The sequence below is a fragment of the Argopecten irradians genome, chromosome 14 (assembly GCF_041381155.1).
Source record: "Argopecten irradians isolate NY chromosome 14, Ai_NY, whole genome shotgun sequence".
In the NCBI taxonomy this organism is placed as follows: Eukaryota; Metazoa; Mollusca; class Bivalvia; order Pectinida; family Pectinidae; genus Argopecten; species Argopecten irradians.
The window spans coordinates 33249153-33266770 of NC_091147.1; the positions used below are offsets into that span (position 1 = coordinate 33249153).

At 36.8% G+C, this 17618-nt stretch overlaps 1 protein-coding gene across 1 annotated transcript in view; it reads right to left on the minus strand.

The window, feature by feature from the left end:
- Positions 1–17618, minus strand: part of LOC138307944 (uro-adherence factor A-like) — a 37648-nt gene that overhangs the window by 11791 nt on the left and 8239 nt on the right. The window contains exons 5-12 of the mRNA XM_069248882.1: positions 17474–17593; positions 16972–17028; positions 15862–16029; positions 14936–15239; positions 8020–10126; positions 7194–7400; positions 4935–5583; positions 201–356 (exon numbers count right to left, since the gene is read on the minus strand). Coding sequence (XP_069104983.1) covers positions 201–356; positions 4935–5583; positions 7194–7400; positions 8020–10126; positions 14936–15239; positions 15862–16029; positions 16972–17028; positions 17474–17593 — 3768 coding nt within the window. The remainder of the gene's footprint in view (positions 1–200; positions 357–4934; positions 5584–7193; positions 7401–8019; positions 10127–14935; positions 15240–15861; positions 16030–16971; positions 17029–17473; positions 17594–17618) is intronic.

Consider the following 17618-nt stretch of genomic DNA (forward strand, 5'->3'; position numbering starts at 1 on the left):
TTTAGAAACTTTTAAAATAACTCACTCGTGTGGGTTAAATTCACTCATTGTGTAACTATATATTGACTATTCACCTCTGACATTTTATGATGAACTGTTCCAGTCTTTGAAATGTATCTACAGGGAGTGAATGAGTTGGATAAAAATTCCTCAATAGTTTGGAAGTTTAAGACAAACAATGCACGACAAATAAAACTTACCTGATCGAGGTCAGGGTGTTGGAAGGTATAGTAGAATACATATGGTACGCCTGCATAAGACGCAGCCATCCATTGCAGCATTGATTTAAGGTGAGGATCGCCGCGGAACGCACCACACCCCCAGTTCCCAGTCGATATTGGTCGGCCATAAACCCTCTGTAACAAAATAACAGAGAGTCTGATATTGGAAGAAAATTGGTTTATCAATAATGCAACATGGCAACAATGCTGGGCGTCAAATCGACCTAATATTAAGGATTGATTTTCAGTCCTCTTAAATTAAATATGTGCGTATAGGGTCTTTTTAACAAGAGGCCCATGGGCCTTAACGGTCACCTGAGTTCAGATACAGAATGAAACAAAGACATAAACACTATATATTGGCCCATTAGGCACTTGAAGTAAGTCAATGATTTTATTAATTTGACTTTTTAATCTATGTAGAGTATTTGGTTCCATCAAATCTGTGAATTAAGAAGAAAGATTTTTGAAATGTTATCCATTATTGACCCATTTTTGCCCCGCACTTCTGGCCCCTGAGGTCGGCTAGGACCAATATGGATATAACGTTAAAATGCTATCTCAGGCTAATAATTCAAACCCAGGTTGACTAATTTCCTATGAATAGTAAACAAATAATGTTCAAAAATATGTTTTTCATATATAAACTATAGTAAATTTGACCCCCTCCCCAGGGGAGAGGAGAGTCTGAGATCCCAGGACCATGAAATTCACAATTTTTGTAAAGGGGCTTAACACCTTCCAATCTATGAAGAATATCTGGTTCCACCAAATCTGTGAATTCAAAGAAGATTTTTGAAATTTTAACCGTTTTGACATCTTTTGGCCCCATCCCTCTGGTCCCTGGGGGTCAGCCAGGACCAATATGGACATAGTTTTAAAATGCTATTTCAGGCTAATAATTCTAACCCAGTTTGACTAATTTCCTATGAAAAATAAGCAAATAATTTTCATAAATGTGTTTTTCCTATATAAACTATAGTAAACTTGACCCCCTCCCCAGGGAGAAACCTGAGACCCAAGGGTCAATAATTTACAATTTTTGTAAAGAATCTTTAAAACTTTCCATCTATATGAAGAGTATTTGATTCTACCAGTACCAGAATTTCAAAAGATTTTTGAAGTTTTAGCCTATTTGACTTCTAAGGCCCATGGGGGTCAGTCATAGAAAATTTGTTAATAGGATTTAATGGCCATCTCATACTGACAATTCTGACAACATTTGACTAATTCCCTATTACAAATGACCAAATAATGCTCAAAAATGTGTTTACCCTATATAAACTATAGTAAACTTAACCCCTTCCCCAAGGGGAAACACAAGACCCCAGGGTCATATAATTCACAATTTTTGTAAAGGACCTTAAGACCTTTCCATCTATATGAAGAGTATTTGATTCTACCAGTTCCATATTTGTTTAGGGACACACGACAGACAGCGCACAACGCACGATAGACAGTGCATGACGACGGACAAAAGGCGTTTAGAATAGGTCACTTCATCTCAGTTGACCTAAAAATTTAAGCATGTTCCGTCTTATCTTAATAAAATAACTAATAGCTATAGTTAATCAATTATCTTTTGCGGCCACTAGATTTCGCAATTATATATTTCAAAATAAATTTGTGTAGATTAACATTCGTAGATTGAAAATATTGACTATTATTGCCACTAAATGTTAGTTTTGTTGAAATCCCCTCAGTAGTTAAGGAGTAGTCTGTCAATCATTGTGTCTACAGACAGACAGATGGACTACATGGATCTATAGTACACCGTCTCCCCCATCCCCCAAGTTTGTTGTAAGGGTATACGTATAAATACTATAATTGTATACATACCAAAAACAGAATATCATGATATAATTATAACATAATTGCATGTGGTAGGTGGTGTTCTGGTCATTCACCAGTGTTCTCTCCTAAGCATTTGTTACTGTTGGTCCTAAGGACAGTCTGACCCTAAAAGTTACTGGTTCTAACTAAAAGTTACTGGTCCTAACTGAAGTTACTGGTCCTAATATATAACTGAAGTTACTGGTCTTAACTGAAGTTACTGGTCCTAACTGAAAGTTACTGGTCCTAATATATAACTGAAGTTACTGGTCTTAACTGAAGTTACTGGTCCTAACTGAAGTTACTGGTCCTAACTGAAGTTACTGGTCCTAACTGAAAGTTACTGGTCCTTACTGAAGTTACTGGTCCTAACTGAAGTTACTGGTCCTAACTGAAGTTACTGGTCCTAACTGAAGTTACTGGTCCTAACTAAAGTTACTGGTCCTTACTGAAGTTACTGGTCCTAACTGAAAGTTACTGGTCCTAACTGAAGTTACTGGTCCTAACTGAAAGTTACTGGTCCTTACTGAAGTTACTGGTCCTAACTGAAGTTACTGGTCCTAACTGAAGTTACTGGTCCTAACTGAAGTTACTGGTCTTAACTGAAGCTACCGATCCTAACTGAAGTTACTGGTCCTAACTGAAGTTACTGGTCAAAACTGAAAGTTACTGGTCCTAACTGAAGTTACTGGTCCTAACTGAAGTTACTGGTCCTTACTGAAGTTACTGGTCCTAACTGACGTTACTGGTCCTAACTGAAAGTTACTGGTCCTAACTGAAAGTTACTGGTCTTTAAGTTAAGTTAATAGTAAAGTTACTAGCATAGTAATATTTAAACTGTTTATATATTTCCTAGTACAGTAATAGTTTAACTATTTATATAATTACTTGCAAAGTAATAGTTTTACTGTTTATATAATTACTTACAAAGTAATAGTTTTACTGTATATATAATTACTTGCGAAGTAATATTTTTACTGTTTAAATAATTACTTGCAAAGTAATAGTTTTACTGTTTATATAATTACTTGCAAAGTAATAGTTTAACTGCTTATATAATTACTTGCAAAAGTAATAGTTTTACTGTTTATATAATTACTTGCAAAGTAATAGTTTTACTGCTTATATAATTACTTGCAAAAGTAATAGTTTTACTGTTTATATAATTACTTGCAAAGTAATAGTTTTACTGTTTATATAATTACTTGCAAAGTAATATTTTTACTGCTTATATAATTACTTGCAAAAGTAATAGTTTTACTATTTATATAATTACTAGCAAAGTAATAGTTTTACTGTTTATATAATTACTTGCAAAGTTAAAGTTTTACTGTTTATATAATTACTTGCAAAGTAATAGTTTTACTGTTTATATAATTACTTGCAAAGTAATAGTTTTACTGTTTATATAATTACTTGCAAAGTAATAGTTTTACTGTTTAAATAATTACTTGCAAAGTAATAGTTTTACTGTTTATATAATTACTTGCGAAGTAATATTTTTACTGTTTATATAATTACTTGCAAAGTAATATTTTTACTGTTTAAATAATTACTTGCAAAGTAATAGTTTTACTGTTTATATAATTACTTGCAAAGTAATAGTTTTACTGTTTATATAATTACTTGCAAAGTAATAGTTTTACTGTTTTTATAATTACTTGCAAAGTAATAGTTTTACTGTTTATATAATTACTTGCAAAGTAATAGTTTTACTGTTTATATAATTACTTGCAAAGTAATAGTTTTACTGTTTAAATAATTACTTGCAAAGTAATAGTTTTACTGTTTATATAATTACTTGCAAAGTAATAGTTTTACTGCTTATACAATTACTTGCAAAAGTAATAGTTTTACTGTTTATATAATTACTTGCAAAGTAATAGTTTTACTGTTTATATAATTACTTGCAAAAGTAATAGTTTTACTGTTTATATAATTACTTGCAAAGTAATAGTTTTACTGTTTATATAATTACTTGCAAAGTAATAGTTTTACTGTTAATATAATTACTTGCAAAGTAATAGTTTTACTGTTTATATAATTACTTGCAAAGTAATAGTTTTACTGTTTATATAATTACTTGCAAAGTAATAGTTTTACTGTTTATATAATTACTTGCAAAGTAATAGTTTTACTGTTTATATAATTACTTGCAAAGTAATAGTTTTACTGTTTATATAATTACTTGCAAAGTAATATTTTTACTGTTTATATAATTACTTGCAAAGTAATAGTTTTACTGTTTATATAATTACTTGCAAAGTAATAGTTTTACTGTTTATATAATTACTTGCAAAGTAATAGTTTTACTGTTTATATAATTACTAGCAAAGTAATAGTTTTACTGTTTATATAATTACTTGCAAAGTAATAGACTAAGTTTTACTGCTTATATAATTACTTGCAAAGTAATAGTTTTACTGTTTATATAATTACTTGCAAAGTAATATTTTTACTGTTTATATAATTACTTGCAAAGTAATATTTTTACTGTTTATATAATTACTTGCAAAGTAATAATTTTACTATTTATATAATTACTAGCAAAGTAATAGTTTTACTGTTTATATAATTACTAGCACAGTAATAGTTGAATTAGAATACAAATTAACAAAGCAATAATGTTACACATTAAAACACATTAGTATCACTGGCTCTATTCAAAGAAAGTTGACTTAAACCAGTAAATTACAAAAGTTTGTTTTGTACAGTTGTGTCTCCAACCTTTCTACAATCCTACTGCTATTTTTTTTATTAGTATATCTTCTATCGGGACCAAGAAGTCTCCGGTCAAAGGACCAGCTACATGGAAAAAATTGTCTGCACAACTGAAATTGCCTGTTACGGACAGGCCTTTAATTTCGAACATTAACTCACCTTCTTCTCACTATCCAACTCTCTCTGGAAAACATTCACAGAATGCTGCAAAACACTTGCTGCTAACTCTTCAGCATAGTTCTCAAGCTGACGGAATGGTATGTCAAGGGCGTCCGTATAATCGTCCGAAACACTTCGCTGAACACTTGAAACACTCGCAGCATCTGTGGAAGTTCGTGATTCAATTTCAGATACTGCTTCACTGGTTGTAGATGTATTGGCATCGGAAAGTCGTTTCTTTTCTTTCCTATACGTGGCATAGCAAGTGGCGAGGCTAACTAACGATTGCAACAATATATCATTGGCCATGTTGTTAGCAAAGTCCTGAAAACAAGTCTCGTCGTCCTCAAATTCCGAGTCCGACAGACACGGCTCGGCCTCTGGTTCTATATGGAAGAGGGCCTCTATGGATTCTTGCAGGATTCGTTCAGCAAGCTTATCGGCGTAACTTGAGAATTCATCGCCGCTTTGACTAGGTGAGGATTGATAAGAGCCCCATGATAATGCCGATATTTCACTGTCAAACGATTTACCCCTGCCACCTTTCAAAACAGAAAACGTGTCCATGAGATCAACTACACCGTTATCTTTCTCCTTTACAAGACTTCTTTGTCTTGCTATCTTTGGAATCTTCTTGTTGTACACAAATCTGAAAAAAAATGTTATGAACAAAAATATCAAAAATATCATAATCCATACTGTTTTTGATGTAGGGGTGGGAAATAATTTGTTTTGCAGTAACTAGAGAGCATCGTGATACAATCTTATAAAAATATGAAAAATAATATTAATATGAAGTTTCCATATACCCTTTATGGTTAAATAACATTTGTGAGAATAAACAAAATTTTCATGTAACAAAACCAATTTGTTTGACGGTAGCTAAAATAGGCTTTGCCTGATACCAAATTCATTTGCGGTTTTGCAACAAAATTGTTAACAAAGAACACACAGTATTGCAGAAGCAGATTCAAACATAGGACCCCTGGTTTACTTGTCTAAGGCTCATTATCTCACTAATTATGTGGTACATAGCAGCTATAGTCAGACCTGTCTATAAAGATCACCCAAGGGACAAGAGAAAAGTGGTCTCTTTATCCAAAAGAACAGTGTAAAAGTTGTCATTATAGCCAGGTGGTCCTTATACACAGGTCACACTGTAGATTTTAGACTTTACAAAGTGGTCTTAACAAGCAGGTATTTGTACAGAGTGGTCTCTAAGGTAGGTTTCACTGTAGTTTTCACTTGGATTACACAACAATATATTTCTGTTATATTCAAAAACATTTCAGATACCACTACCTTTCAAAAACAGCTTTTCAATTTAATGGGAATTTCAAAATAGTTTTTAGAGTCGCAAAAGCAAAAGCTTAATGTTAATGCTACTCTTATCATCACCTTCTGAACAATTTATTTTCTAAGATAATGCAAGGATGTATATGAGAAGGATAAGTCACACTGGGTTTTGGGGAAGTACAAAGCAGGAGTTTTGTGTTTGTGCACTGACCGTGACATAGGGCGACGCCTGATTTTCCTTTGATATCCGCCGGCGCAGCCTTTCATTAGGCTTGCGGGTGCAAAAATTTAAGACATATCTTCTAAATCTTCCATCCTTAAAGCAATTAATAAACTTTACATTGGTGTTTCATTTGACTCGATAAGACAAGGATTTGTTGAGAAAAACGGTTTTTATTCCCGGTTCATAGGCGTCTCGCGTGGTGTTTAGTAATGTAAAGAGACAGTAGCGAATCCTTCTCACTTATAAATCCTTGGATAATGATTAAATGTTTATTTTAATAACACGGGTCATCTTATGTTTACTGTGTGTTAGTTAACCATCACTGCTTTAATTGGCAAAACAGTGAAATGTTAGATTAGGCATGGAAACTTGTATTTGTATTGTGTTGTAACCTCATCTTAAGCCAACAACATAAAATGTATTATGTTATTATCGTTTTCAAGAAACTTTTGTTTTTTTTTGTTTTTTGTTTTTTGCTTCACTGAAGGCCTACCTATCTTTGTTAACAGGGAAGATATGTCTTGCTGTTTTACTGTCTGACACACTGACAATTAACACTGACACTGATATTCAATTAACACTCAGTGATTAGGAAGACGACGAGAAACATAAGACGACCCGTGTTATTATTACTTAAATTGTTCAGAGGGTGAAGATAAGTGTAGTATTTACGGTAAGAACGAAAAAGAGCGGAAAACCCTGAACGACACCAATGCAGTACTGTCTGTGACCAATTTTACCTGGTGTACTTTGGACTTCTTGAAACAGCTTTAGTACAGGATGCATTCAGTAATTCCTCCTCAAATCCAGCCAAAATTGTGTCCTTGAAACCACTCACACTGCTTACAAAAGACACAGAGGAATCCCCACTCGTGCTCCAGTTGGTGGATTCAAGGAAATGGAAGTCGGGGATCTTACAATCACTTTTCATTAACTGCTCTGCAAACCTAGAAAAGATAATTTTTTCATTATTCATTTTTTCTGAGTCTTCCCACAGGGAATGAACTATTTCTAAGACCACGAAAACATTTCTAAGACCACGAAAACAATCATGGCAAATCACACACATAATTCAATAATTATTAATATGAAGATATTTTGTTGACTGATTTGATAAGACCTAAATATAGACTTGTAATTAATTCCAAAAACAGAAAAAATGTTTTTTTCCTTTTCCTTCTTTTAATATTATCACAGCAATACTCATTATAAAATCCTCTTATTATATAAACCCTAAATAAATTAACAAATGTAAAATAAATCTTAGATTTTTGTTTTACTGTAAACCTACTTATTTTAGTGCTGTCAATTTTTTTGCAAACACAATCAAATGTAAATCAGTTGTTTCTCGGGAACTGTAAATTATGATTAATTATAGCTTTAAATAAAACTGATATATATATCAAGGAGCCCAATTTGGTGGAATTACCCTTTTACAAATTAGAGTTATAAATTAATTTGCGCTTCAAAGACAGTAATGAAAAGCACAAAAATAAAACTAAAGTATATGTTAGTTTACCCTGTATACTATATATTTGATCTAAACAAATGAATCGTGTATCTAACCTTGACAGCGTTGGATCCCTGAATCCACAAGAACCTCGACGAAGCTCTGCCCTAAACTCCTCGAGTGACCCCCATCTACTGAGTTCCTGTGCAAATCTACCAACATCTTCATCCGTCAGACTCATGTGCTTCTCTCCCTTCCCATTGGTCCCATTTGTGGAATTCTCAATCAAGCATTTTGCTGCGTGATTTGAGATTTTCAAAGGTTCACTACTACGACGGAAGATATTACCACCATTCATATTTCTTTGAACTTCCACAAAAGCATTGGTAAGGAGATCTCTTGAAAGAGAGGAAGCAAAGAATGTCACTTTCCTGGGCTCTCTTTCATCAACATGTATGTCGCGGTGGTTATCACGGGACAAGGAGAGACAACTCCCGCTACTGTTGCTACTGTGACCAAAATATTTATTTCGGGGTGGTTCCAATTCTCTTTCAGAAATCTTTTTAGGTTTTGGTTTTAACTTTCCTTTCCTTGGAACTTTCTCTGTTTTTGGTCTTGCTCCCATATCATTTGGCACATTATCACTGCTTTGAGAATTAGTCATACCTAATAGTGCATTTGCAACTTGTTCCTGTACAAGCTTCTCAGCAACATTGAAATAAAGTTCTTCGGTTCTTTGTTCAGGTCTGCTTTCATCTGTAATCATTACTTGTGGTATTTTACAACTTTCGTCCAGTCTTTCAACCTCAAGAATGACATCCACCGTAGAAGTTGGCCTATCTAAACTATGAGTTGACGTTTCACAAACTTGTTTTTGGCCCTCTGAGAAGACCTGATCAAGTATTTTAGTACCACATACACTGGCACTATCGCCAAGGCAGGAATCACAATTAGAGCTATCAAAAGACTTCTCATCATGTTCACCTGAAACCTCACCTCCAGATGGATGCTCCGTCATCAGTTTTATGTCTAAAATGTCGGTATTTTCACTCTCATTCGCACACTCCTGTTCCAGCTCATGGTCACCTGTGTCTGAATCTGTGTCATCAAATGTATCATGATCAATATCCTGAATACTGATATCACTGTCTAATTCTTCAGAATACTTCTGAAGAGCACCTATCACAACACCGTGCACAAAATCAGTCGCCACCAGCTTCATTTCCCTCGTATTTATGCGTGAAGAACTCCTTGATTCTTTTGACTTTGATTTGAGGTCTGTATTGGTTTTCTTTCGGTTTCGTTCTGTCAACATATCTTGCTTTAAGAGATCTGATGTATATGCAGTATATAATGATGAAGCACTGGATTCAGACCTTGTCTGTTGACGGTCTGAGGTTCCCGTGCTAGAAAATGTCGCTACACCTCCTCCCTCATCACAGCTAGGCTTGTCGGAATCTGTAGTAATCTGTTCTGGGAATGGAAAAAGTGTCCTGATAAAATTGTCAGCAAATCTCCTCGCAGTAGCTTCAGAAATATCACATTTAGTGTCCGAGGTTTCAAGCCTCTTATTGGAATGTTGCTGTGTTGGTTCAGACAGACTCACTTCACTGTCGGTTACACTACTATCACTGTTTGTACTGTCACTGGAGAGTTTCCTGGCTTTCGGTTTCGCCATAGATCCATCAGGCACGTCACTATGGAAGTTCTGAATCCCTGGTTTCTTATTTATATGAGCGGCCAGGAAGGTCCCCTCATGTAGGAGTTTTGCAGCTAAATTGACAGCAAATTCGTTAATGTCGAGAAATTTTTCTTCTTTAATGGTTTTCTGGATGACTGGTTGTTCCCGTTTTTGAAAGTTCTCGTAAAATTCCTCAAACTCTGAGCTAAACTCTGAACTATGCCGTGTACTCGCTGTACTACTGCGCGAGCCTACATCACTTAGATTTGAACTACGCCTCCGAAATCTAGACACCCAGTCAGCTAGATCTACATCTAAGTTTTCCTTCCCTTCCATTGGCGTATCAACATCTGGTTTAGACAAAGTTGAAAATTTGACAGAATTAGTGTCATTACAGGTCTGAAGACTTGGCTGATTCTTTTGACCTTGACCTGCCTCATATGCCTGACCTTGACCTTTTAGCTTGCTTGATGCCTCTAATAGAGCTGAAGATAATATGTCAACCAGGAGACCATCAGCAAGATTTGAAATTCCATTCAGGTCTAGAAAACAAAAGATAATAAATAGAATTTATGTTATTCTGTATTTGCATATTACAGAATTATCTGCCCTTATGGGTAGGTATTGATTGTACCGTCGAGTGTTTGTGAGCAAAACGTCATACTTTTCGGAGAAAATAATGTGAATTAATGCGCCCTTAAAATAATGACGTCACAATGGATACCTACCCGCAAGGGAGCTAACTCTATAATATGCAAAAGTGGAATAGTATTGGAATATAACTACAGTTAACTATAAAAATCATACAAATTTTGCAAAAGAGCTCGTAGTGAGGGTCAGTCCAACTATTGTACAATTCTGAACCGTCACCCCATAGGGATGGTCAAATATGATATGAGTGTCATTCCATGCTTAGTTTCAGAGAAGACGTTTCTTTTATGGAAATGGTCAAATAAGTCCCTTTGCCCTGTTCCCCTGGGGGTTGGGCCGACCTTTTTTTTACATTTTTGAATCCCCCATCCCATAGGGATGTTACCATTCAATGTATAGTGACTGCTATCCTATGCTTAGTTTCTGAAAATTATTTATATGAAAATAGGCAAATTGACCACTTTGGCTCTATCCCTCACACCCCCTGTGGGTCAAACTAACAATTTGTACAATTTTAAAACTCCACCCAATAGGGATGCTGCCATTGCAATATGAGAGCTACATTAATGCTTAATTTTATGACATTTAAATAGAAATAGCCAACTTGACCTCTATTGACCCACCCTTCAGGCTTCGGGGAATCAGGCTGATCACAAGACCGATTCCACCATTTTTCAAACGGCGCCCCTGGCAGCTGGATTGGGAATTCTGTAGTTTTAGGGAAATTTTTTTCGACCTCACCCCATTTTCTCATCTAAATGAAATCTGACACTTTTCTACATTATAGATTTAACTCTATATAATTATATTCATTAATATAATATTTTAGCTTTTAGGCATTAAATTTTCAATATCATCATAGAAGTTTTGGAGAAATAATGTCATGAATAATAAGTTAAGCTTTTGACTCAGTATAACTTCAGTAAAAACATCAGAAATGGAAATATTCCTCTACTGCCTTCCATAGCAAATTGACATAAAAGTATTTTATTTTTTCTGGTGTAAGCAGCTTTCCTATTCAGGAAAATATTGCTTTCACCTTTTAAAAACATGCAATTGAATGAAATACTGATTTGATGACTTTGATAATCGTTATAGACACAATAGTACCATAAATGAAATCAGTTATTTATCCATATCTGAGAAAATCGTCGTCATTCTATGCAATATTCAGACTTCAGTATCACTTTGAATACCGACGTTGTGGGGAAATTTTGCAAAATCTTGTAAAAATATTATTATTTACATGACTCAAAGTCATCTCTGTTTTATTTACTTACTATTTCAAATAATTAGCCATAAATAAAGTGATAAACAAACTGACAGATGTGACGTTAGACTGTAGTCTATACGCAGACTGACAGGTGATCGTTCAGTTGTTCCTAGGAAAAAACGATGTGTCTGTGTACTCCATTGTATATCAAGTCATCAAATCATTTTTTACAAATCCAACTTGCCTTTTTAATGTTTTTAACGTGAATTGTTTTATCTCAGCGTGTTCCCAGCGTGTTTGATATTCTAATCACATAGACATACAGACTTGCACTCAAGCGCTACACATCATCTAAACGCTTGAAATGGCATGACTAAAATACGGAACCAAAATTTCCGTATAATCTTACGACTTTTGACGTAGAAGGCCACATTTCACAGGCAAGCTGTCGGGAATTTTAAGAACAGTCAGACATCTTAAAATGGGGCCGCTAGAAGGGGAATGGGGCCGTTTAGCGGCCTTCAAATGATAGTAGAATCAGCCTCGGATCATGATCACTTGTACAATTTTCCCACCCTACAAGGATACTACCAATTGAATTTGGTTAAATTTTAACCAGTCGTTATGAAGAAGAAGTGGATTGTTGATGGATGGAAGTATCCCACAATATGGCATAAGCTCAACATGTGCCTTTGAACCAGGTGAGCTAAAAAGGAACAAGAGGCCCAGAGGGCCTGTATCGCTCACCTGGTTTGTAATGCCAAGTAATGTTCTGAATATAAGTTCATTGTTTCTTTTCTGAAGAAATTTGGATATTTACCTCTAATTCCCCTATTGGGCCCCACTCTTTCTCCTCCAGGGGGGTCAAACCCAAAATTTATACGAATTCTGTTAACCCCAAGGATGTATCTGGCCAAATTTGGTTACAATCCATGCAGAACTCTAAGACAAGTAGAATTTTTTAGGATTTACCTCTATTTCCCCTATTGGGCCCCGCCCTTCCTGCCCCCGGGGGGTCAATGCCAAAATTTATACAAGTTCTGTTCCCCTTCCCCCAAGGATATTTCTGGCCAAATTTGGTTACAATCCATGCAGAACTCTAGGACAAGTAGCAATTTATAGGATTTACCTCTATTTCCCCAATTGGGCCCCATCCCTCCTGCCCCAAGGGGGTCAGAGCCAAAATTTATACAAGTTCTGTTCCCCTTCCCCCAAGGATGTTTCTGGCCAAATTTGGTTACAATCCATGCAGAACTCTAGGACAAGTAGCAATTTATAGGATTTACCTCTATTTCCCCAATTGGGCCCAATCCCTTCTGCCCACGGGGGATCAGAGCCAAAATTTATACAAGTTCTGTTCCCCTTCCCCTAAGGATGTTGGTGGCCAAATTTGGTTACAATCCATGAAGAACTCTAGGACAAGTAGCAATTTATAGGATTTACCTCTATTACCCCTATTGGGCCCCGCCCCTCCTGCCCCCAGGGGGTCAGAGCCAAAATTTATACAAGTTCTGTTCCTCTTCCCCCAAGGATGTTTTTGGCCAAATTTGGTTACAATCCATGCAGAACTCTAGGACAAGTAGCGATTTATAGGATTTACCTCTATTACCCCTATTAGGGCCCCGCCCCTCCTGCCCCCGAGGGGTCAGAGCCAAAATTTATACAAGTTCTGTTCCCCTTCCCCCAAGGATGTTTCTTGCCAAATTTGGTTACAATCCATGCAGAACTCTAGGACAAGTAGCGATTTATAGGATTTACCTCTATTACCCCTATTGGGCCCCGCCCCTCCTGCCCCCTGGGGGTCAGAGCCAAAATTTATACAAGTTCTGTTCCCCTTCCCCCAAGGATGTTTCTGGCCAAATTTGGTTACAATCCATGCAGAACTCTAGGACAAGTAGCGATTTATAGGATTTACCTCTATTACCCCTATTGGGCCCCGCCCCTCCTGCCCCAAGGGGGTCAGAGCCAAAATTTATACAAGTTCTGTTCCCCTTCCCCCAAGGATGTTTCTGGCCAAATTTGGTTACAATCCATGCAGAACTCTAGGACAAGTAGCAATTTATAGGATTTACCTCTATTTCCCCAATTGGGCCCCATCCCTCCTGCCCCAAGGGGGTCAGAGCCAAAATTTATACAAGTTCTGTTCCCCTTCCCCCAAGGATGTTTCTGGCCAAATTTGGTTACAATCCATGCAGAACTCTAGGACAAGTAGCAATTTATAGGATTTACCTCTATTTCCCCAATTGGGCCCAATCCCTTCTGCCCACGGGGGATCAGAGCCAAAATTTATACAAGTTCTGTTCCCCTTCCCCTAAGGATGTTGGTGGCCAAATTTGGTTACAATCCATGAAGAACTCTAGGACAAGTAGCAATTTATAGGATTTACCTCTATTACCCCTATTGGGCCCCGCCCCTCCTGCCCCCAGGGGGTCAGAGCCAAAATTTATACAAGTTCTGTTCCTCTTCCCCCAAGGATGTTTTTGGCCAAATTTGGTTACAATCCATGCAGAACTCTAGGACAAGTAGCGATTTATAGGATTTACCTCTATTACCCCTATTAGGCCCCGCCCCTCCTGCCCCCGAGGGGTCAGAGCCAAAATTTATACAAGTTCTGTTCCCCTTCCCCCAAGGATGTTTCTTGCCAAATTTGGTTACAATCCATGCAGAACTCTAGGACAAGTAGCGATTTATAGGATTTACCTCTATTACCCCTATTGGGCCCCGCCCCTCCTGCCCCCTGGGGGTCAGAGCCAAAATTTATACAAGTTCTGTTCCCCTTCCCCCAAGGATGTTTCTGGCCAAATTTGGTTACAATCCATGCAGAACTCTAGGACAAGTAGCGATTTATAGGATTTACCTCTATTACCCCTATTGGGCCCCGCCCCTCCTGCCCCCTGGGGGTCAGAGCCAAAATTTATACAAGTTCTGTTCCCCTTCCCCCAAGGATGTTTCTGGCCAAATTTGGTTACAATCCATGCAGAACTCTAGGACAAGTAGCGATTTATAGGATTTACCTCTATTACCCCTATTGGGCCCCGCTCCTCCTGCCCCCAGGGGGACAGAGCCAAAATTTATACAAGTTCTGTTCCCCTTCCCCCAAGGATGTTTCTGGCCAAATTTGGTTACAATCCATGCAGAACTCTAGGACAAGTAGCGATTTATAGGATTTACCTCTATTACCCCTATTGGGCCCAGCCCCTCCTGCCCCCTGGGGGTCAGAGCCAAAATTTATACAAGTTCTGTTCCCCTTCCCCCAAGGATGTTTCTGGCCAAATTTGGTTACAATCCATCCAGAACTCTATGACAAGTAGCGATTTAAAGGAAATGTTGACGGATGGACGACGGACGGACGGACGACGGACGGACGAACGGACGGACGGACGGACGGACGGGACGGACGCCGCGCCATGACATAAGCTCACCGGCCCTTCAGGCCAGGTGAGCTAAAAATCCTACAAAATACATAGCAGCCAGCTTTTAAACTTACACAGGTTTCCATCCTCTTCAACTTCATCATCCGTGGCAGTGAGGTACTCTTCATCTGTTGGAGTGCTCACTTTATCTTCCGATGGAGAGTCAAGGTTAGTCTGTCCTCCAGGCTCCTGGGATGGAGCCATTCCTGTCTCCCGGGGTGGGGTCACACCCCTCAGACACCTAGCACTGAATCCAACGTAGGCTTTGTTGATGTCTCTTATGAACATGTAGTCACTGTATTGTGAATGCTGTTGGTTTCTATAGGAAACAGCGTCAATAGCGCATAGAGTTGTCATAAGGTCACCCTTCTCGTCTCTCTGTGTAGAAAATATCAAGATGACAATCCATTTCATCATGGTGACTACAATGTATATCAACAGATACAGTGTTATTTCACTTTATCTAGTCAACAATCCAAGAAAGGACAGGCAAAACAATTCACAGGGGATTAAAATAATAAGTGAATAAAACATTTCATAAAATCTAGATTTAAAATGGAACATTTGTTAAGATTACTTTTTACTTTAGATGGTATTTTCTTAATTCATAAAAAAAAACAATATTTTATCTATCTTAAATTTTACTCAGTGGCATCAATCCAAAATAGTGCTGCCAAATTCTATTTACTGAGTGAAAAATTCACTGTTGTCATATTCACCCCTGGAATATTTCATAGCAAAACTGAAGGCAGTTCAGGAGAGAAAAAGGTCAGCAGAGAATTCATTTAAATGTAACAGAGAGTGACGCCCAACTTCAAAGCCCAAAAGTCAACCACAAAGTGCTGTGATTTGATTGTTTTGATGTACCGTTACATCAAACGAACAAATTGAACTGCACATACGTTGTCGCAGATAGAGCCTTCAGTTTTGCTATGACATAGTCCAGGGGTGGATATCATGACAGTAAATGTTATCTCTGGAATATTAAATATGATCTCACCGTGGCAGGATCTGAATACGGCCCAGCATAAAGCAGACTCCCAGCATAGCCCTGAGTGGCAGAGAACTGCTCAAATCCCTTTATGATAATGGCTTCATTTTCGTCCATGTACTCCATGAACAGCATGGATCCGATCAGCTCTGGGCAAACAGTGAATCGAATCTCCTCCTAAAACAACAACATTGAACTCTTCTCAACATGTTTAAAAAGCAATACTGGGTATTGGTAACCCATTCACCCCTGAATTGTATAATGGACTGTCCTTGGACTTCAAGTAGATGAGTCCAAGGTGTCTTCAGGGGTAAACATTGTTGTCTAGTTATTCTCATACAATTACTGTAAACCAACTTAGTTTCACTTTTTCAAACCTTATGACTAATTTGCGACAATGTAACTTCACGATTTAGACTCATAATGATCTACAATAACTATATATTATACCTGTGCTTGAAACATTTTAGCTGTAATTAATCTTCGTAATTTTTAATCACATATAGAATATGCAAAATTTAATTTCCCACGAAAATTTATTGATTTACACAGTATATCGCTTGTTTAATATGATTACTTTGAATGTTTCATCCAACGCACACTTATTATAATTCAAGACATCTCTCAAATACATAATCTCAAATATCACCTGTAAGTTATTGAGGAAATCTCAAATATTCAGGAGCTATTTTAATATTGATATCACTGAGACTTCCCATTACCCCATTGACCGTACCTCCTATAGCCAGATTCAGTATAGTACTTTGAGTATCTTCACACCATAAAATGGCTTCAATACATGACAGAGAATATCCTGGATATATATTCACTCCTGCATTATGTCATAGCAAAACTGAATGAGAAAATAACTTACACAAGAGAGACTTCCTTTAACATTACAGAGTGAGATGGCCAACTTCAAAGCGATTCCGACAACAGTATATCGTTATTGCTCTCTTTTGATGTATATCAAAGGACCAAACTACCTAGATAATCTGTTGTTGCACAGAGAGCCTTCAGTTTTGCAATGACATAGCCTAGACGTGGATATAACAAGTGAATGCAACCCCTGGAGTATCGAGGATTGATAGTAAGAGAAAAATAACAGTCTGTACAAACCTGTACACGCCCTCTGCCAAGGACACCACCTCCTATATACTTGTTGGCAAAGTCCACCTAAAACAATTAAATCATTCAAATTATAAATCTGAATTCAATCATGTGACACTAGAGAAAAAAGTTTTATATTAAATTTCACAGATAACATCAAGCAAGGCTTCATTATCTTTATTGATTTTTAACATTCTTAATTATAGCATGTCTTTTTCAAGAGGAGTGGTGATTTTATATTTTAATAAGAAAATGTGGTTGCACATGGTAGTCACAGTAGTCTAAGTATATGTACACTGTAAGTACAAAGCTAATGATTTGCTGCATGGAAATTTTCATTATACTTTCTTCAAATATACCTACACACAAGCATAGTCTCAAGTGGAAAAATTACATGAAAGTAATTTCATTAACAGATGCTTACTGTGAAAATCAGCACACAGCGTACAGCTTGAATCAACTAAAATCGGAAAAATTAACATTTAATAGAACACTCAATAGAAGCTGTTACCTCTACTGCTTGGCACCCAGCATCTTCGATCACACCATCCTCATAAACTTTTAGTGGACAAAGACTCAGATCACAGTTTAACCATGAATCCATTGTCGGCATTTCTTCTCTCGTTATCACCTAGAACAAAAAAAGGGAATCTCAT